Raw genomic sequence first — 22,884 nt, forward strand, 5'->3', positions numbered from 1 at the left:
ACCAGTAGACCAAGATATCTGTTGGGTAAAATGGCTCGGTGCCAGGAATCCAGCCCAAAAGTTGGCAGAATCGAGTCTAGAATTCAGGCCTTCTGACTCGCAGTCTTATGCAATCTGCTGAATCTAGCTCATGGCTACCAACCCATAGATATTCAAAGAACTAAACTGAACACACACTGCCAAATAGATTCTGTAAACAGCCCAGACCTACATCTCGTTTTCCCAATTCAACGTTGTAGTTGAACCCTTCCTTAGTAATACAGAGCATTTCCAAACATGTCTTGGGAACCAGAGGAATGACAAAAGCAGAAAAGGCAATGTCCCACCTTATGAAGGGAAAGTGGGGTTTTGCAGTCTCTACAGTTTCACTGTTAATTTCCTCCTGTGATCTGAAGCATGCCTTTGCTTTGTGCTTTGTATCCCTTCTTAGGCAGAACCTTTATAGAGTACAACCTGTGTAAATCTCTATTCTGGTAATGTAGAGCCAAGTAATTAAACAATTAAAACCATACAACTGTTAGTAAAGCTTGCCACGTACACTTCAAAGAGAAATCTTACTTTCTATATTGAATGCCAATAAGCCTTACAATCTGTTTTTCCCACCTGCCTCTCCCTAACCCCACTTACACCATTGACTGGCAATATAAAATCAATGAGTTAAAAACTTAAAAAAACAAAAAAAGCCCTTTGATCCTACTTTTCAGATATCAGGTTGTTTTTCCTTAAAAAGATTGCATAATATGATGGAAGGAAACTTGACTTGGGGTGGTGAACACACAATGCAATATACAGATGATGTATTATTATAGAACTGTACCTCTGAAACCTATAATTTTATTAACCAATGTGATCTCAATAAAGTCAATTAAAAATATAAAAGACTGCATAATATATTAGAGATATCCAAAGGAGAGAGACAAAACAAGACAATTTAGATGGCTTTAAAGTATATTATTCAAGGATGGAAAGACTAGCTTTTGGAAACTTAAAAAAAAAAAAGGCAAAGCAATCTACAGCAGACCCAGCTGAAGAAAGGCAGGCTGGAATCTGAGACACTGAGGAAAGTCCCCTGAGCCTGTGCTGTTATTTGTGGCATTCATTACTGAGGCCAAAACATGACATTTCTGGAGGCCTCTCAACTTGGAGGAATTTGTGCAACTGCTTACCCGGCAGATTGCAGTCAACGCCACACACCACTGGCGTTTTATAAAACACCATCACTGTCTCCGTGTAGGTTCCTCCACACTGCAGTTATTGTGTACTGAGGAAACAGTGCTGGGAAGCACACAATGCGATCCATACATTACAGCCCTTGAACTATGTATTCTTGCGCTACTCCTAAACTACACTGTGCAAATATAAAAGGCCAAGGAAAGAAAGGTATGTAAAGAGCAAACACAACAACTGATACATTGTCATGAGGGTGGAGGAAATCAAAGAAAATTATACAGAAGGGGAAAGAGTGTCTCCAAGAGTCTAAGGCCATCATTTATCAGATCATTCTTTTCCTACCAATCTGAGTGAGCTGTCAACACACCTGTGTCCCAAAGTTCATTCAAACCCCAACACAGAGGAAGACATAACGCCTAATGATCTAGAGTGTCTGTGTTAAAATTTTAATTCCAGAAGTAAATGAGTCATTTATAGTAAAGGAAGATTTTAAATAAAAGTTTTCATGATTATTAATATGAATTAAGCTTTAAAAAGTTTTTCCAATTACTTCAAGAAAAAGATACGTGTGTATATTATACATAAAATTTGTAAATATAAACATGTAGATATAATATATAAAAATGTGTGTATATATACAGACACATACATGCACATATGTGTCTTCTTTTTTGAAGTAGTTGAAAAATTTTCAAACTTGTTTTTCAACAGTGATCAGGCAAACTGTATATATATATGTACATCCACTGATGGCAGACACAGACAAGCATGCATTATCAAAGCCATGTAAGCCTGTAGGTTTGTTATAAATCACTACAAAGAATCATAAAATGAAACTTTTCTTACATAGTATTCAAGACTAGGCTTCAAAAGAGAATGGAGAAGAGAAAAACCTCTCACAGCATTTCTTTTCCATTCCACAGGATTCAGGGGATTATGATAGAACATTGGGGAAATTTTGCAGTCTTGTTGACACAAATGACATAAAATATTATTCAACATAGTTTTAGGTGCTAGAAATACAAATAAAAAGGCTGTTACTAACACAAAAACAAACACTAGGCCAGAACAGACTGCACAATACCCTCTAGTAACCATATCCTGAAATCATTTTAAAGGAAATCCTAACATAACTAGAAGCTTGTAGGGTCCCCTTTAATAAAATCAGATTCATACTTAATTAACTCAACAACCCAGGAGTTGCCATTCTTATACATTATAAGTAAGACACTATTTCATGAGCACAATGTTTCCAAGTCTAAATGAGGTATTCAAATAGAATGTTTTCCACCCCAGTCTGCTGGGTTTTGAAATGTTTTAGAAAGCTTCACTGAGCACACAATTCCGCTCATAAGCAACCAGTTTTACAAGTTGTGATCACAAACAAGACAGAAAAAGATGTTTCATCTTCATGCTATGTAGAAATGGCAAAAACAACAGAAATCTGCTACCAATATTATTCACAAACAAGCAAAATACACTGTCAACCACAAACTTAAGTCTATTATTAGCTATGTCATTTTCCCCCAAGGCAAACACATGCTAATTTTTAGTTTTAAAAGATAAAACATTAAACTTTTAATCTTTCATCCATAAGCACACCCTGTATTTCCAGTCCAATTATAATTTTTTTTCCTGAAACCCATCTGTTTCCAGGACACAAGAATCAGCTAGCTGACCAGAGGGGCGCCCACTCAAAGGACTTCCACCTGCACACTGTGGAACAGAGGCCAGCAGAAGCTATTCCAAAAACCAGTTCCCACTCTTCTCACCAATATGCTGGCTCCAGAGAAAACCCAAAATGAAACCCTGGATGGAGCTGCAGAAACTTCACAAACCCCTAGAGTGATGGATCTTGAAACTTGTTAAGGAAAATCACATTTGTTGATGAAATGTAAATATCCGCACACAAATTCTATACAAGGAATTATACTTATTTTTTTTGGCTTTAACTAAATGACAAGGAATAATAAACTGCCCTATCAGCTCTAATGTGTGTCAGTTGCTCAGTGGCTTATAAAGCGTGGTCCCTTAAATGCCTTCCTTTGGTAACAGAAGTTTAATGGAATGGTATCACAGTGGATGCAGAAGAATCATTTAATCTTCATTTGCTCTAACCGAATAGCCTGCAGTTTCTCATCTGCAAAATCCAACTGTATTTCTATTTTGAGAGTTTATTTTTGTGGTAAAGTGAATAAATTCATCTTTGACATTCTTCTTTTTTTAACTCAACTGGTTATGGCCAATGCCTCTCCAACAAGAGCCTAAGTCCTCTGACACTAGGTTTATTCAAAATTTCAATAGAAAGTATATTGTTTTGAAATCTTGTGGAGGGGGGTTTCTTACTTGTAAAAGTACTAACTAAAGTTTATTTTTTTTAGTCTAAGCAAGTTCTCTAAATTATAAGGGCCATTGTGAATATATAAATGGTATGTGTTTACATTATGGGCCTTCCAAGCCACTAAGGTATTGATAAAATATAAGAATATTGGGAATTTATCTAAGGCATAGCACTTAAGTATTTGCACCAAAAATTCAAGAAAAATGATAAGATCCTTAGAAAATTATAATCATGGTTTTAAAATATAATGAAGATAATAATTGTAGCTAATACTTATCAAGCCCATACTATATGCTGGGTATTGCTCAAAGCAAATCATAACTAGACAAATTCAGCTACTAATTAGAGTTAGGAAACAGCTGTCACATAAGTGAGTGAACCCAGACAGACACTTAGACTTCCTACAGTCCTACTATAGGGTCTCTACTACACTCATTTGCCTATCACTCTGGGAAAATTCCCCACCAGCCATGCTAATATTTCAACAAGGAGCTGATTGAAGAATTCACCTGATATCTGCTCTACAGGGAGTGCCCTTGGCAGACAGCATATTACAGCCTTTCAAAGCAGTTCTTAACTCTGGCTGCACAGATGCTTGAGCTTGGCATCACACCCACCGAATGAGAATCTTCAAAGGTGGCACCTGTGCATCTGTACTTTTTTTTTAATTCCATATTAGACTTTTTTTCTTAGAGTAGTTTTAGGTTCACAGAAAAATTGAACAGAAGATACAGTTTTCCCTATATGCCCTAAACCCCCATACACATAGCCTCCTCCATTATCGACATCCCCTACAGAGAGGTACCTTAGTTACAACTGATGAACCTGCATTGATAAATCATAATTACCCAAAATTCTCAGTTTATATTTGGGCTCACTCTGGGTGTTGTACATTCTGTGGGTTTGTACAAATGTAAAAAGGCATTATATAGTCACCATTATAGTACCATACAGAGTAGTTTCACTGTCCTAAAAATCCTCTGTGTTCCTATATTTTTAAAAAGCATAACTAAGGATTCTGACCATGAGGCAAGGCTGATACCAAGATAAGCAAACAGATCTCCTCTCCCAGAGCAAGACCTCTGCCCTCACACTCCCAGCCCATCAGCTTTCCGTTTCCAATCTGGCTAGGCAACATCCCTTCCATTCCTTGCAGGTTCCGCTGGATAATACATCAACTGCTCAAGTTTTCGCTCAAAATCCTTTTTGAAAATGGCTGGTTCATACAGCCTGGTAATATAAAATTTATCTGGCAATCTTTAATGACAACTACATTTGAGACTACGTTTGGAAAAGAAATCACCAGGTAGAAAAACACAAGCCGGCCATTCGACAGCAGATCTTATCACAAACGAGGCTCAGTGAAACTATTCTTACCTCTACTGGCCAGGACACAGTTGAAAGTATTTTTTAACAACTGACCAAAGTGGAAGTAAAGTTGTAATGCAGAATAATCGTAATCACTTCAATATTTACTTCATAATGATTGTAAAACAGAGGGAAACGGTCTGATACAAAGAGAGGTCTTGAGAAGTTTCTTAGCGACAATAATTTCCTTATCCCTCACCACCTGAATTTCTGATTCTTGAATTCAATGACAAGCAACTTCTAAGCAATCTGAGAATAAAATACATTTCATTTTGAGATATCTCAGGTTGTTTTTTTTTTAAATATATCTTTATTGATTTCAGAGAAAGGAAAGGAGAGGGAGAGAGAGATAGAAACATCAATGATGAGAGAGTCATTGATCGAGCCCACAACCCGGGCATCAAACCCTGATCACTTGGATCCCAGGTTGACGCTCAACCTCTGAGCCACGCCCAGCCAGGCAAGATATCTCAGTTTTTAAACATTGATGTGAGGCAACAGTGTTTCCATTGAGCTTGACATATTTCCCAAGTAAAAGTTTTTCATTCCTGGTAGATGACTAACAAACTAAAGTAAAACAAAAGAGAAAGTGACAACAAGGTCTGTGTTCACCAGGGAGCGTGTACAGGGGTGGAGTGGGGTGGAGTGGGGTGTGGTGGGGTGTGGTAAAGGTGAATCTCTTAAGCCTTTGCTTGACCTAAAACACATACCATCAATTAATTCAACTATGTAAGGAGAAAAACTGTTAAATATCAGAGAGAAACATGGGGATTCAGAAGCAGAAAAGTTAGGAAGTGTCTGGGTGGGTGGGGCCTCCCCAAAAAGCTACCTTATTACTAGCAATGTATCCACCTGACCCAAAGATGCCACAAATTCAGCCCCCAGCCCCTCACAAACTGCCTAATTATTTCACTTCCTTTTACTTCACTAGTGAAATTCTACCATTTATGATTCTTTAGAAAGAACAGGTTTCTTTTGAAATGCAAATCTCTATTAGACGGTAGTACAGATAATCCTTCACACGTTCGTCATTCACTCAAATTGCTGATCCTGAGAGATCTGTTACCTTTGAGGAATTAGGAACTTTGATTTTAGAGGCAGAAAAAGTAGGCAGGAAGCATAGAACATTTTTTTGTATATAATACTACAAAAGGGTAATAGAATATCACTGTAGAGTTGAAACAAGAAAGGCTAAGGGGGAAAAGCAACAAAAAATAGAAAAATAACATGAAAAAAGAGATTTAAAATTTGGGGCCTGAGTTAGGAAAGTGGGGCAGAAATTCTGTGCTTATCCACCTGCTCAGAGATTGAGCATCCAGAACACAATTGAAAAATGTAATGTATAGACTAACAAATTGACCTAGAAATCTAATCATCATTTAATGCATTGTTTCTATAGGAAAACATACTTTCCAAACAAATCATTTGCTGACATGTGACATGTACAGGTAACTGTTTATAAGCTGGAAACTTCTTCTGCAGTGCCTCTCTGCATTATGTGTCACATGTTCAGGTGGTCAACTCAAAGCCCTCCTATATTATTTCTGCCCTAAAATGCAAAGTGACACGTGACATTTGAAATTCAGAATCTTTTCCAATAGAAATTAATATTTTTACATGGCAAAAAGTTTCAGCCGAATCATTTTCCTTTTCAACTTCAACTCCCATTCCAAGCAGGTATTAGGTCAATAATATCTGCAACCATAAATACTAAAGTTATACTAAGATTTCCAACAGAACTTAGAGATAGTTTAACATTTACTGGGAAACCTAAGTCAAATTGACACATGAAGGATGAAACGATCTGACTGGAAACCCAGTCAGACCAAGGAATGAATGTATAAAATTTTAGGAAAAAGGGGCATCCAAATCTAAGGACCCAACTAGGCTTCTTGGAGGGAGGAGGAGTGAGAATAAAAAAAGGTGGAAATTTATCATTATCACTTAGAAGAAGGGTGCATGGCCTGAAAGCACAGTTATTGACCTTGTCAGATGTACACACCACCCTCCACAGTTACAGCATCGAAGACACCAGTTACTATGTTGATATAACACGCTTTGCTCTGAATTTCAGGTTCACAAAGATATCCTATAATAATCATCTGAATCATTTGATGACTTATTATAAAGAAAATAATTAATTGACCAATCAATTCTCCCCGGCGGTTATCTTCACTATAAATTCATTTCATGGAATTCTAATACGTCTATGTTCATAGGACTGGTCAGCAAGGGTCAGTTTTCTTCTGTCTGACTTACTTGGGCACAGTGAATAAAGAGTTAATGTATGCCCTAAAGCTGAGGACCTGACCCTGCACAATGAAACTCCCTCAAGTCCTATCTTGTTGAAGCCCACCCCCCACCTCGGTCATGCTACTGGCCTCCATCAGTACTGTGAGCTTATTCTACAAACTTCAAATATTATCAAGTCTCTTCAGAAATACAGATTTCAAAACACTGGAAAGTTCAAATGAAGTGCATTTTAAATTTGAGAACTACAGTACCAACGCAGTGCTTTTCAGTTAGAACACCCCACCTTCCCTCCATCAACTACTGTGAGGTCAAATAATGTAGTATAAAGAAGAAACATTCTACAAATTAAAACTCTTTACAGAAATGTTAACATTTGCTACATCTCCAAATCATCGCATCCAGAACATTCTCTTCCTGCTGGGAAATGAGAGTGAAATTGAGCCCGAACACAAGAATGCATCCCCTGCTTTGCAGGGGCTCTGCCCACGGGTCATGGAACACTATTCCTCAACAGTTTCACCAGTGTTTGGTCCAGAAATATTGCATGAACAAAGCCACAAACCTTATGTAATAGATAATGACCCAAATCAAGTGGATAAAAACTGAATTTTACCTATTATTTGCGCCCCGGAAAAGCATTTTAAGTGACATAGCATTTCCATCCTTTCATCTATCACTCACCTTCACTCTGCCCAATTAAACACACATGCAAAATAAAATGGGTTATCTAGACACCTGTAGGAAACAATGAAGCAAGAAAAATGAAAACTGAAAACAGTGAACAGTGTCAAAACAGATGCTACTAAAGCTACCACAACCAATTAAAAGTCCTTTTACAAGATATCCAGAAAGCTTTATGGCATCTTGGATATGTGCTGTATTGTACTGACCCACTTCTCTTCCTCCTAGTGATAAATCCTGTGCATTGTCCAAATTTTCCTAAGTAGAAAGTGAACTTCCCGTTAAAACAGTAGACAGAACATATATATTTAGCTCTGCTCCCTAAGAAAGTATTCTAAAACGATGCTAAGGAAGCTATTAGGGCATGTACAAACATACAGATTAATTTTTTTCTCCTGACACAAGGGTAAAGAAAAAGAGAAGGTAATCAGGGCCAACAAAATTTGGAAAGCAGGCTGAAAAGGACAGGAGATAGAGTCTATGCATTTATATTTTTGTTTTCTTTGCAACCTTACCTATGGATGGAAGCCCACCTCTCTCTAATGTTTAAAAGTGAAGCGCTTTAATTCATTTGAACCCCAACAACACACTAGCTTTTCAAGATAAAATGATTCATTCCTAATTAAAATCCAAGCCAAGGCCTGGCAGGGCATGGCTCCGTGGTCGAGCGTTGGCCTAGGATCCAGGAGATCACAGTTCGATTCCCGGTCAGGGCACATGCCCAGGGTTGCGGGCTCCATCCCCGGTCGGGGGTGTACAGGAGGCAGCCGATCAATGACTCTCTCATCATTGATTGTCTCTCTCTCTCTCTCTCTCCCTCTCCCTCTTCCTTCCTCCCTCTGAAATCAATAAAAATGTATTTTTAAAAAAACCAATTATACGCCTGGCCAAGCGTAGCTCAGCGGTTGAGAGTCGACTTAGGATCCAGGCGATCAGGGTTCGATTCCCGGTCAGGGCACATGCCCGGATTGTGGGCTCAATCAGTGACTCTCATCATTGATGTTTCTATCTCTCTCTCTCCCTCTCCTTTCCTCTCTCTGAAATCAATACAGATATATTTTTAAAAATAAATAAATAAATTTTAAAAAAAGAATTATAAAAAAAAATCCAAAACAAGGAAAGCCAGTATAAAAAATGGCGACACTGGCCAAGCAAAAGGTGGCCTGCTCCTAACAAAAGCTTACAGTACATTTTAGCACATTATCCTTGGCATATGAGGAAGTAGACATTAAAATCCTTTCTTATAGCCCTGGCCAGTATGGCTCAGTTGGTTAAGCATCGTCCTGGGCACTGAAGGGTCGTGGGTTCATTTCCAGGTCAGGACACATACCTAGGTTGCAGGTTCAATCCCCGGTCGTGGCGCGTATGAAAGACAACCAATTGATGTTTCTCTCTCCCTCTCCCTCTCTCTCCCTCTCTCTCCCTCTCTCTCCCTCTCTCTCTCTCTCTCTCCCCCTCTCTCTGTCTCTCTCTCTCTCTCTCTCCCTCTTTCTCCAAAATCAATTTAAAAAGCATATCCTCAGGTGAGTATATAAAAAAAAAACACCACACCATACCTTTTCTTATAGCTCCACATTTCTGCTTGGATATTACTATTTAACCACTTTCAAATGAAAAATTTAATTGGCTAGGTATTGCTGAGTTTTCCTAAATGTATCATTCCTCAAATCCAGGAGTTGTTTTCTCCTCAAAGAAGATGTTTACTAACTCTAGCCCATAGTAAGGTGGCACTTCTGCACTCATATTGTTTACCTAAAACACTAAACAGTACTTATCAATTATATTCATATTCTTGTTTCATATGTAAAGTTGATCTCTAAAAAAAAATTTATAAACAACATAAGAGAAAAAATACTTTTTATCTTCTCAGCAAAGGTAGGAACCAAATCAATATTCAGGGATAAAATTATTTCCAAACACTTAAGATATATTTAAATAAATAATATTTTGAGACCAAATTTATAAAATACTGTACAAATATAACCTCAACTTCCTACTTTTCTTAAAAATTATATACTATCACCCAGGGAGTTCAGCCATCATTAAAATAATTCTTTAGAAATGAAAACTCCAACTTATAAGACTTTGGCATAAATCTATTAAAAAATATAATCTCTTTTAAAATCTATGAACAAGTATACTCTCATTTAAAACTAAAACTGTTAGATAAGAAAAGAGGCTGTTATCAAATATCTAGCCAGAAAAACACACCCAATATTTTTACGTATCCTTTGAAAAATTTACCATTTCCATTAACACTTATTTCAAAAGCACAAGCAGAAAACTTCTCTAGGCTAGCACATTCTCTGTGAGCTATTTGCCCAGAATGAATTTTGACATTTGATTCGTACAGGCTTTCTGTGCTATAGAAAATAGCTTAGTGGAGCATTCCTATTCGATTCTCTTTAAATTATTGCTGACAGAAATGTGGAAAGAGATGGATGAATATAAAAATATTATGATACGACTCAGATTAAATTTCCTCTATGTGAATAACAAGATGATGCTAAAAACTTAGACTCTACCTCAAAACAGGTGAAAGGGCATATTCCTCAAATAAAGCACAGTTGTGAGATGCAGTTCAGTTCACTGGCAAAACGCAGACTTTATTTTGAGGTGCCTCTCCAGAACATGAGTTTTAAAAAATTAAGCAATATTCCTAATTATAATTTTTCAACCAAAGTTAATGTTGAACTCTGTTGCAGAACATAATTAAACAAAAATAAAAATAGCAAATTGGCCTAGCTGAACATCGACGTAGGATCCAGGAGATCAAGGTTCAATTCCAGGTGAGGGCACATGCCCGGGTTTAGGGTTGGTCCCCAGTGGGGGGCGTCTGGGAGGCAGCAGGTCAACGACTCTCTCATCACTGATGTTTCTCTCTCTCTGTCCCCCACTCCATTCCTCTCTCTGAAATCAATAAAGATTTTTTTTTTTTAAATAGCAATATCACAGATCATTTATCAACACTTGAATCATTTGGGCATCTTGATGAAATTTTTTCTGAGTAATCCTGTGCTTTTTATAAATCATATTTGTTATATTAAATTCAATCCCTTTAAGATCCAAATGTTAGCTTATTATACTACAGTGCTGTAAATACAAATGATAAATTCTGTCCATGTTTCTGGATCACAGAGTATGCGTCCTGCTGAGGAGGGGACAGATGAAAAGAATAGCCCCAGCTCCAGCTTTTATGAAACAACACTCACTGGTAGAGGCAAAACTCTCAAACCCCTGTCTCCATCAAGCCCTACACCCATCTCCACAGGAATCTTGGGGGAGAAGGGGGAACAGAAAGATAGGATCAGTTAAGGAGAGTATTTGGCAACATTTCCTAACAGGTGAGAAATAAAAATTGTCCATAACATCTTTAATTTGTTTAGAAGAGAGAACGATAGCAGAAAAAAGAGACTGGAAATGAAGTAGTAATGGAAACAAAGGGATTCTGAGCAGAATGAATTTAACAAAATATATCTTATAGATTTTATTGCATGAGAAAGATTATATCTCCTCATTTTATGAACTCTGACAAGGACTTTAAAATTTTTAATTATTATATATTTTAGAGAGTGAGAAAAATGTGTCTGAACAGATTTTGAAATACAAATTTTATTCTGACCTTGACCCTTCCCCTTCCCACCATTTCTAATCTTACTCAACCTTCCAGTAATTTTCATCCCAAGAGAAAATAATTCAAAGATTCAAGGCCTATTGTACTACCACCCTCAGGTTACAGTAAAAAGTTATTAAGTGGAAAATTACCAAGGAGTTCGCTTGTCTGGCAGCAGGTATGGGAAGGGCCAGGAAAAGATGGATGCTGCCTTCAAAATTATGTGAGGATGGTTACTCATAATGAGAAGCTACTTTCAAGTGTCGAATTTAATGCCTTCAAAATACCACTGACTCAAGGACAAAAAAGGCAATCCCCAGAGTTTGAAACCAAAGGTGGGGAAGATGGAGAAGAGAAAGCATGTGGCCGAATTCTTGACAGCTGAGAAATAAAACCACAGTATTCTTTATTTTGTTCAAGAGGAGACATTAGAGAAAAAGAGGCAGGGAATAAGGTATGAATTATACTCTCTCCAAGCCCACATCCAGCCAGCAAGCAATGGGACCAGAGAGCTCTCAGTTAAGTGAAAGAACTCTTAGGCTTCTGGGAGTTCTTTCCCCTCCAGGCTGTGCACCCCTTTAGGGCCAAGACCATTTCTTACCCACTTCCGTATGGTTCTCATCCCTAGCAGTTTCATATCCTTTTATTGAAATTCAGTAAATTATTGTCATTTATTTAAGCCCTTGAAGTGTTCCTACAAGAAGTTAGCTGCTATTCCAAAGTACAGGGTGGGGAAAAGTAGGTTTACAGATAGTTCATATGGAAAATAATACAATAATTAATAAATAATGATACAAGAATAAAACACTGTGCTTTGCATACTCATAACTGTAAAACTACTTTTGCCCCATCCTGTATTTAAAAAGCAGGCAGTGGTGAACAGAAGTAGCAATCATAGGGAGTGGGACCGGTGATGGATTATATATACACAGGTATATTCACATGCCCAAATCTTTTCTAATTTGAGATGAAGAGAAGAATTAGGAACATTAAATAAGTAAATGCAATCACTTAGCTTAGATAAGAAGGATGAAGATTTTTATACATGTACAAGAAAGTAGAGAGAAATAAATCAACGGTTTCTTTCCAGGAGTAGCGCTATGGAAAATTACACCCTATGACGAAGAGAAGAAAGTTGTTTTTTCCATGAAAACGAACAATCCAGGTGAAGAAGCAATACACACATGAGAAAAACCAAACAATACAAGAGTTCAGCAGCTGTTCGATACAAAGGTTCTTTCACAAGGCAGTGCATGACTGATTGCCAAATAATGGTGCAAACAAGTTCAGAGGAAGAAAAAAACATTCTAAAATCTGGATTTGAGTTGGACATTAAATCAATTGCTGCTTTTATTGTGTTTATGCAAATCATCAGGCCAAATTGAAACTGGACTTCATATGGTAAATAAATTGGTCTTATTTGGCTCTTTAATAAAATTGAGGGTAATTTTAGCAGGGGGAAATTGTGTTTCAATAGACTATAATACAGAGTTGTAAATATTAGGCTCTAATTCAATTGTCTTCAAATTTTTATTTTTCACCTATGAATTGAACTGGATCCTGAATTTATCTAGTTCTCTTAAAATATTTGGCTACAACCCTCCAAACTAATGTTTCATTTTTCTCCATCCTTTGACTTAGAATTAGTGAGAAGTAAAACATTTTTTCCTTCCACCAGAACACTTGTCAAAATTCTTGTTATTCTAGCTTTTGCCCCAATAATACTAAGATTTGTAACACAGTTTGTCTCCACCAAGTAACAAGCCCTCTCAATACTCAGGCAATGCCATCTCTAGACACCTTCGCCACCTCCTTCCATGCCCACGCCTCACTGTCCCTCTGACAGAGAGCAACGATCTCCTGGCTCTGAAAGAAAACTTCACTCCTCTTCAGCAGGAACCAGCTATTGAAGAGACCCTGCGCCCCTTTTCTCTGAAAGAATTCACAGCTAAGATCTTTGAGGGAGAGATATGGTAGGCAGTTAGACATAAGCAGAGCAAGGACGATGGGCCAAGGGCAGAAGGTCATCAGGGCGTAAAGCCCTGGGTGTTAAGCAAAGGACAATTGTAGGGTAGGACCTATTCCCCCGAGTGACCTTTCCTTCCCTGACCATGACCCCCTGACCTTTCCTCCCTAGAGACAACATCTAGACCTCTGTTGTATTTCAGCTCTAGGTCCCGAAAAGCAGCAAAACCAGACAAGCAATGCCATGGCTGACCTCAGGGCCAGCTGCATTGGATAATGACCCCCTGCCCTGGCGCTGACCAATCAATTAGTGGAGACCACTACCCTGAAAGGACACACCTGGAAAGCTGCTGAATATTCCATTGAAATCTTCCCCTGGGGCCTCCCTTAAAATCTCCACCCTTAAAATCCCTACGACAGAGGACACTCCCCCCCCCCCCCCCCCCCCCCCCGGGAGCTTTTCCTCCCAGGAGCAAGCCAGCACCTTGGCCTTTCCCCTCCCCTCCCCCCAGGCACATCACCTTCACCTTCCTCACTTCTAAGCCCCAAAGGCCCTTCCTTCACCTAAGCCCATTTCTTCTATGAATTACTTCTCCTACTTCTGCTATTTTCCAAATAAATGTTCTCTGACAAAAATAAAAGGTAGCAATTGTGTGGATGGGGTGGCGGAGGTGGGGGGAAGTGAAGATGGTCTAATCAGAAACTTGAAGGAAGGACAGAGAAGACCAATTTGACTCGCAGGGGAACACTCAGAAAACCTAGTAGTAATAGATAGATCAAAAGACAGTCTAATGCCATACCTAATAGGGCCCTAACACCCAACTACAGAATGACTTGATGAAGAAGCCACACTATACTCTTCAAGGTAGGCCAAAGTATTTGACTACTCTCATCGCACGGCAGCCTTTCTCACTTAGTAAATAAAAATTAAATTACTGGATAAAATTATCACCTTAAATCCTTTTAAAGTGTTGGGAGTGGTTGGAACGGCACCAGGTATTGGGCCAGTGGGGTCAGACCACACCTGAGTTCAGCAACCTTGGTACTAGAGTCTGTCTAGGAAAGAATTCAAGGCCAAGTCTCAAACTATAAAAGAACATTTATTTAGAAAATCAGAGGTAGAAGAAGTGAGTTACAGAAGAAATGGGATGAGGGAACAAGTTATAGAGGCAAAGGAAGGGCCCTTGGAGCTTGGAAGTGAGGAAGGTAAAGGTGCCACACTTTGGGGGAAGAGGAAGGCACTGGAGTGCTCTGGGAGGGAGAACTCACTGGTCCTCAGTTCTAAGGGTTTTTTAGAATGGAGTTTTTAGGGGAGGTCCTGGGGGAAGATCTCAATAGAATATTCAGCAGCTTTCCAGGTATGTCCTTTCAGGGTCAGGGTCTCCACTGATTGACTGGTCAGTGCCAGGGCATGGGGTCATTATTCAATGAAGCTGGTCCTGAGGTAAGCCATGGCATTGTTTGTCTGGTTTCATTTCTTTTCTAGGCCTGGAGTTGAAATACAACTGAGGTCTAGATGTTATCTCTAGGGAGGAAAGGTCAGGGTCATGCTTGGGGAGAAAAGGTCATCCTGGGGGCAAGGTCCCACCCTACAATTGTCCTTTTCTAGATACCTGGGACTTTCCTCCCAGGTGACCTTCTGTACCTGGCCCATGGTCTTTCCTCTGCTCATGTCTGCCTAACTGCCTACCACAAAAGGATTTTTTTAAGTTAAAGAGGATAGGTGAACAGTTAGCAAGAGACATTCCATCTGGAACCATGTCATTGGAATTTTAAACTGCACATAACATATGCCAATAAATTGTTCCCAGTTCCTAAACCATTTTTAAATCTAACACTATTTTGTGGGAGGTTTGAGTGCCAGATCCTCCACAGGTATGATGACAGTGAAAACTATCTAACTAGTAAACCTATTAGAGGTCAGTACTAGAGGTCTGAAAGAACAACCTGGGAAGGTGAAAGCACATATAAACAATCAAGAATATAAACAAAACACAGTAGAGAAAGCAATGAAATTGGATTTCTGAGGCCAGTGCTCTACACAAGAAAGACAAGAAGACCTTGACACATTCTACTTTCTGATAAATTATCATCGGAGCCCAGAAGGAGAGAGCCTACATTCTGATAGCCTTATTCATAGCACTAAGAAAAAATAGTACTGACATTCCTGTGTGGGCAGAAACAATGCCCTCAATTCTCAGACAAAATCAACACGTGGGAACAACTTTCGGATGCCAGAGGAAAATGTGAGCAACTCTAACGCAGAGTACACATTCACTCACGCTTCCATATTCTTGCAGGAACTCTTACATTTATTTTCAGACTTTAAAAATATATGTACAGGCTTATCAGCTGTATTAAACTAGCTCAATGCTAGAAATAGAGGAAGCAAATATTTCCACTCTTACTTTGCAACCTCAGAATGGAAGAAAAAAGAGGAAGTGACTTCCCCAAGACATCCAAAGAGTCAAAAGAAAAGTAAACATACATGTCCTGACTTTAGATCTATGGCTTCAACAAAACCTTACTGTATTTTTCCTTAGAGAAAAAGAGCCCTGCTATTTTAACTCACTAAGTCTATAAATGGCTTTAGCAGTATCACAAGAGTTCTATAGCTGAGTTTCTGAAGCAAGCATGCAGTATTCAGAGACTCCTTAAAACCCTTTACAATTAAAGTCTGGTACCAAAGGAGCTTCTCAAAAACCATTAGATATCTCAATGAGATAAAACAGACATATCAAAGAACAGAAGCTATCAAGTTTCTTCATTAAAAAATAATAATCCTCAAAGGTTTTTCCCCCCCAAAAATCTGAGATCTGTTTATTATAAATAGATGCTAAATTAGTAATAAACTGTAATTTTCACTAACTACAGTGAAAAATACTTCACACAAAAATTTGGAACAGATGCACAAAGACACACTAGGCCTTGCATCAAAATTAATGCCTGATTTAGCAATAAGCCTATTGTTACATAAGCTAGAAATAACATTAAAGTCAAATCATTTCTGTATTTTTTTTAATTTAACTATAATCATTCTCTAAAAATGTACTGTTATCCAATATTTAAGCTCATAAATATTGTGTTTCAAGCATTTTTATTCACTTAATATTAACATATACTCTCTTTCCTCCAAAGAATGCAAACTTCAAATAATTATTTTTTTAAAATGGTGCTGCCTTGGCTCCCTGAGAAGTCCCTTTCTTTTAATTTTTGAGGTTCAAGAAAGAATAGGATCAGATGGCCCACAGGAGAAAGAATGGAGAAAACGCCATTAAAAGTAGAGTTGAGGAAGGAAGGGATACAGATGGATGTAAGGAGATCTACTTATTTATCTATATATCTACCTATTTTAAGGGAGTAATCTGAGAAGCAGAGATGATGTTAGGATACCAAACAAAAATATCTCCAAGAATTATGTTTCTTGATTTAGAAAAAATTATTAAATTAATAAACATTTATATTAAATGGTTTAAAATGGATCCTTTCATTGATCAAAGGTACTGACAGGTAACACAACAGGAAACTGCTTAACTTTCCCAATGCTCTAATCACACTTATAAAATCATATCTATAAAGACCACTGATACACATCTTAACCAATGCAGTGAATAAAAGCATCCCCTTAAATTACTGTAGTCACATAGCTATCTACCATGTTCTAAAATCTAAACAGCATTCTTGTCCTTGCTAGGTCTAGTATACCAATGACTTCATAACTTCTGGTCCATTTCTCCCCAGCTCCATTTTGCTCTATGGATCAGCTTTAATCTTCTCACCTTGGCATTTAAGGCCTTTTAGAGCCTCATCTTACTTTAAAAGGTCCCTATAAATCAGGCCATTCCAATTCCTTGAGACTTCCTGCACAGGCAAATTGAAAATAAGACATATGTACAAAAAGAAAAAAATAAACAGTAACTATAGGCATCCAAAAGCCATGACAGACATAATTTTTAATGATAGTAAACAGATGAAAACAAATTTAATCTCTCAAAGCAAATACAGTAAAAATATTTCTTTCCCACACTGCATTCATCTTCCTTGAGTGCTTGCAAGTTCGTTAATAACTAGTTTCCCACAATATACTTCCCCAAATAGTCCTCAGACACCGATTCCGGTACAGAGCTAGAGAACTACAGATAAGCAGCATCAGCACATCGCCCAGTCTGTCTAGGGTCAGCACTGGAACTGGGAAACATGACAGCATTCAAACCATGCGATGGCTATCTTTGGGCTCAGCTCCTGAAGAGGAAATAACAGCAAGTCTGATGAGTATCAGACCCACACTAAAGATGCTAAGCAACCAATCAGAGAACCTAAATGGGAAGAACTGGTTAAAAGAGAAATTAACCAAAACAGGGAATACAATTTATAATGTCTGTATTGTTGTAACAGCTATAATGCCCCAGATGAATTATGGCCTGGGATCAGATCTAAAGTCACTGCCTAGAATTCCAGTGAACTGTTGTTACAGCGAAGTGTTATAAAATTTGCAATCTCAGAATGGAAGAAAAAAGAGGAAGTGACTCCCCCAAGACATCCAAAGAGTACACTGTTATAAAATCTGCTGTGGGATCACATCATTACAGTCTACTTAAATTCCATTTTGATTTGTCCTTGGTAGAAAAAAAAGTTTATTCAACATGTTTCAAGTTTATCTACTGTCCTCAGAAATTCATTCTCAAATGATATATTAAGTAAACACTTGTTAGCTGAAACACTGCTGCTTTTTAACTTTGGATACTTTCTCAACTGTGCTTTGAGTAATACAATGACTTCATTTCCCATGAATGGTAGGATCAAAGAGGGACACAGATAAGAAATTGCTTTATTTTGTACCATTCCAAAATGAGATCAGGCATCCAACAAATGAGTGTTAAACAAGACGGGGGAAGAAGCAGGTAGGCATAATGATTAATATTAGACTTTATTAAGTCAACTATGTCTGTAAAACATGTAAGGTAAGGGTCATTCCTAAGAAAATAAAAATAAAAAAGATAAAAGGAAATACATTCAAGTAAACAAAGAAAAATAAGACAACCTAAACTTAGATGACAGTATATAGCCACATATATTAGTAATCATATGAAATAAATGGCCTAAATTCACCAGTGAAAAGACAGAATTCTCAAGTGGTATTAAAAAATATAACCCCTCAAAGACATAAGGACACAACACCCATATGACTGGTCAAAGTAATGTCTGATGACAAGAAGTGCTGATGACAATGTGGAAAATCCAAACATGGTTGCCGGATGGAATTTAAATTGGCACTACCACTTTGGAGATCAGTTTGGCAATATCTGGAAAAACTAAATAAGTAAAACTTAACAGCCTAGCAATTCCATTACTAGGTGCCTACCCTGAAGAAATTATTGTACAAGTAAACAAATGTGTACAATTGATTGTTATACAATATAAACATGTTGTGCCTCAGTAGGGAGATAAACTGCTTTAGTCATTCAAAGGAATACTATACAGCAGTTAAAAAAATAAAGTAGATTTATACATCATAAAAAGACACAGGGAGAACAAGAGAGGAAAGATGGGAATGAGACTTTAGCAATGTCTTTAATTTTTTTTTTCTGGTGAATATGCAACTGTCTCTGCTATTATTTCTATATTTTTGTACTTCTAAGTATTTCATGACTTTTTTTAAAAAAAAGAACAAAAAGATTTAAACCATAAAGCACATTTTTCAGTCTTAAGGTTTGGTGATTGGAAAGAACTTCAGAGGTGGCAGTGATCTTCTAGATTATCTAAGTAATCCTATATGATACAGATGAAGTCAGTTTCTGGGCCTCAGTTTGGCACAGAGAGGTTGAGTAAGTGACTAAAGTTCACCTAACAAGTTATCAAGTTGGCTCTCAAAATCTAGATTCCCTAACTTCTAGGACAGGTAGGAAAAAGACAAGAGACATGTGGTCACGTGCAATGCAACTGAGTTAAGTTCAGAACACCATTCTATTGTTTTCCTTATTGTTCCCTTCTTCTACAACACCATTCTCTCTTCTCTCTCTCTCTCTCTCTTGGATTTAAGGATTATTAATCCTCCTTTGCCACTCCTTTTCTTGAAACAACTGAAATACCAGAACAATTATCACTAAATGAGTAAAAGAAGTTCTAGGTAACTACTACAAAGATAAAGGCAAGGACCATGAGTCATTCATCTTAGTAGTTCAACGGTGGGGTTCATGACCTCCAGAGTCAAACTGCTGGGGCTAGAACCCAGGCTCAACCACTAACTAGCTATGAAACTTTAGGCAAATTACTTACCCTACATTCTCCCATTGTATGGACATTGGCAATATCCATAATAATACCTACATCATATAGATTCTTATATTAGAATATAATTATGAGATAATCTATTCAAAGCTCTTCATACAGCTCTTCAGTAAACATCAGATATTAGTATATGTCATGTAAATAAACTGATTTAGCTATGAAAAGCAACAAACTCTTTTGACTAATAAAACTATAAGGTGCTAGATACTTTGAAAAAATTACATTGGTATCCATCAGCATCAGTGCTAATGAATTATAGCTTTGAAAATCATCAATGTTTTTTAATTAAAACTAAAAAAATGAGCTAGATGTTAAATCATCATCTGTCTCAGGATAAAAACACTTGGGGTTAAAGTGCTGAAATTTCATGACTCTGAAATGTCAACCTAGGGCTATCAATTCTCCAGAGGTAAAATTCAAACTATTTAACGCCCATTCAGAACAGATCCCAGACGATATATATGACCAGTGCAGACTGGCAGAGCATCAGCCCTGCTTACCCTTAAGGGTCAGGAACTATTGTTTGTAATGGAAATGATGACCCTCCGCTATGTTTTTTTAATGCAAAATTGTGACCATCTAATTCACAGAAACACGAAAATGTATTCATTGTGCCATGTCACAAAGGAGGGCAGACTACACTTCTGCTTGCATTCCACACTTCACGAGAGCTCTCCCATCAGCTCTGACTCACCTCCAGGTCACAGCTGTACTCGGTGCCATCAAGGAGGGTCACTTTACACTGGACAGTTTTGGTCTTCTTGGTGGCTTTCTGAGGGGCCTTCTCTGAGTTTAGCTCATTGGTCTGTACTTCCTTTGTCTCTCTTTTTGCTGCTGCTTCGGATTTATCTTCCTGTATTTCCTTTACCTTCTCCTCCTCTCTCTCCTTCCTCACTTCTTCAGCAGGCTGTTGATGAAAAATGAAGTTTATACTAAAATTGACCAATTTGCAGAAAACAACACATTAAAAGGAAAATCCTAGTAAGAATAGTGATTGTTACAAACATTGTGAAAGACTCCAAATGTTTACTAGAAAAAAATACTTCTCCACATCTTCCTTTCCCTAATCCACTGCCAATTTCCTCATTTTTGCCAATTTGGACATTAAATGAGTAAAAGAAATACATCCTGGCAACTGCAATTTAAATATTCCAATAATAAAATTTCCAATTATAACCTCACACCATAGCAAGCCCCAGGCTTCATTAGCCAATCAAAATGCACACACATGCAAATCTATTTCTTGCTACTTGCTGGACACTGACATAAATCAAATCAAGGAAGTATAAAAGCACAGAGTATTTCAAAGGAGAGGTGACAGGATTCTGAGAGGATCTGTTTAACCTCAAAAGAAACAGAGAAACTTTCTTATGGTGTGCATATAGAGGGGATTTTTTTCGCTTTGTTTAATTATTTGGGAAATTTTTAAAAGGAACAACAGGAGAAGGCTGTGGTAAAACACTCCAAGACCCATATCCCAGATATGGTAAGCCAAAACAGTCTTTTGATACAAGAAATCCTTAAATGATTGAGAGCAAACAAATCCTTTTTGTTACGTGGTTATACCATCAAGCTTTCATTTCCAGGCAATCACTTCTCAAACATACCTGTGTCTCAGGACTGCCCCCTGAAGGCTTCTCTTCCTCGACGTCAACTTTAATGACCTGTTGTTTTCTCTGAGCTGCTTCTTCAGCATCACCCTTGGCCTGCCTTTCTTCTTCAGGAAGAGATGCCTCTTTATCCAAAACCTGCTCTTCCACAACAGCATGGGTAGGCTCTTTCTTATCTCCTCCATCTTTGGCCACTACTAAGTTATAGGACTTTTGTTTCTTAAGCCACGGGGGTATGAATCGAGAAATGCCCCTACTCTCAGATGGATCCTTCTGCCTCTTCTGGCGGCGTGGGCTACTTTGGCTCTTAGCTGGAGGAGATGCCTGGGAATCTTTTTCCTCCTCTAGATCAGATGACTGATTCTGCTGGTTTTCTGCTACTTCTTTCGGGTTTTCCTTGGTTGCATCTGCTCCTAACTGATCAGATTCCTTCTTCACTTCAGATGCGGAGCCTACTTCAGTAGTCATGGTCACAGCTTCCGCTGTGAACAAAACAAAATCACAAAAAGGTATTTTACAATGTCTCCCAGCTTAGAGGCGAGGGACAGGGTGAAAAAGGAGGGCAAGGGGAATGACAGAGAGATGATGGGGAAAAACACCCACAGAGAAAGGAGGTTCATAAGCACAAGAGAAAAATGGAGATTGCTACTCTACCTTTGAGAATTCTCTATCAGAATCAAAGAACCAAAACTAGCATCACAATGGAATTAATTCTGATTCTGTACAGAGAACTTAAAATCATCAAGAGCTCTAGAGTGATTACTCCTCTTCAGTTTCATCTACCTATAAACAACAATCAACCCAAAATCCAATTTTTAAGAAAAATTACTTTTCTCTATACTTGGTATCCCTTCTGTATAATACAAAGTATTACTGATAATGTTAGACAGTACTGAGACACATTTCATTGAAATTTCACACATTAAAACTAAAATGTTAGGTATTATAAATATTAATGTTAAATATTGGGTGCTTAATAGCAAGAAAATTTTATCGCTAATGTACATACTCTTTTTTCTCCCAATATTAAATCCCATAATTCATCACCACTATTTCAATGCAAAAGATGTTCTTCTGGGAAAGGTACTCAAACTATGACCAAAACTCCAAACTCTATCCCACCCAACCGTGAACACAGTTTTCTTTGTGTATGTGTTTACAAGAAAATATCTAGGGACCCCTAAGGGGAACCAAATGAAGACATTATACAGGTGAAAAAATGCATCTAATAATTGATCCCATCACAACTAATGAAAACAAAACTGAAACAACTAAATCTGAAAGTAACTGGTTCTCCACATTTTACACAAGCAAAGAGGGACTTTTAAAGCACAGCAGCACCACTGACATAAAAAACAATAGGCAGGAAGGCAGAGATAAAATGTTCTCTCCTCTCTTACCAATGATTAAAGAGCTGAAAGGCTGGCACCCTGGCCAAGGGGAAATTTCCCAGCTATCTTCAAAAGTGGTACAAACTTGAACAGTTCAAAAAATAAAATAACCTTTTTAAAGCTTTATTGAAATATCATTCACAGACCATAAAACTTACCCTTTTTCAATTATATAGTTAATGGTTTTGAGTATATTCATAAGGT

At 37.8% G+C, this 22,884-nt stretch overlaps 1 protein-coding gene across 7 annotated transcripts in view; it reads right to left on the reverse strand.

Annotated features, from left to right (window-relative positions):
- The window catches only part of EPB41L2 (erythrocyte membrane protein band 4.1 like 2), a 181,124-nt gene that overhangs the window by 75,294 nt on the left and 82,946 nt on the right, over positions 1–22,884 (reverse strand). For all 7 annotated transcript variants that reach the window (XM_087817619.1, XM_016204975.2, XM_087817618.1 and 4 more), the window contains exons 2-3: positions 21,287–21,771; positions 20,374–20,586 (exon numbers count right to left, since the gene is read on the reverse strand). In XM_087817619.1, the coding sequence (XP_087673745.1) occupies positions 20,374–20,586; positions 21,287–21,757 (684 nt within the window). In that variant the 5' untranslated portion in view covers positions 21,758–21,771. The remainder of the gene's footprint in view (positions 1–20,373; positions 20,587–21,286; positions 21,772–22,884) is intronic.

This window comes from Miniopterus natalensis, chromosome 5, assembly GCF_054644295.1.
Source record: "Miniopterus natalensis isolate mMinNat1 chromosome 5, mMinNat1.hap1, whole genome shotgun sequence".
Classification (NCBI taxonomy): Eukaryota; Metazoa; Chordata; class Mammalia; order Chiroptera; family Miniopteridae; genus Miniopterus; species Miniopterus natalensis.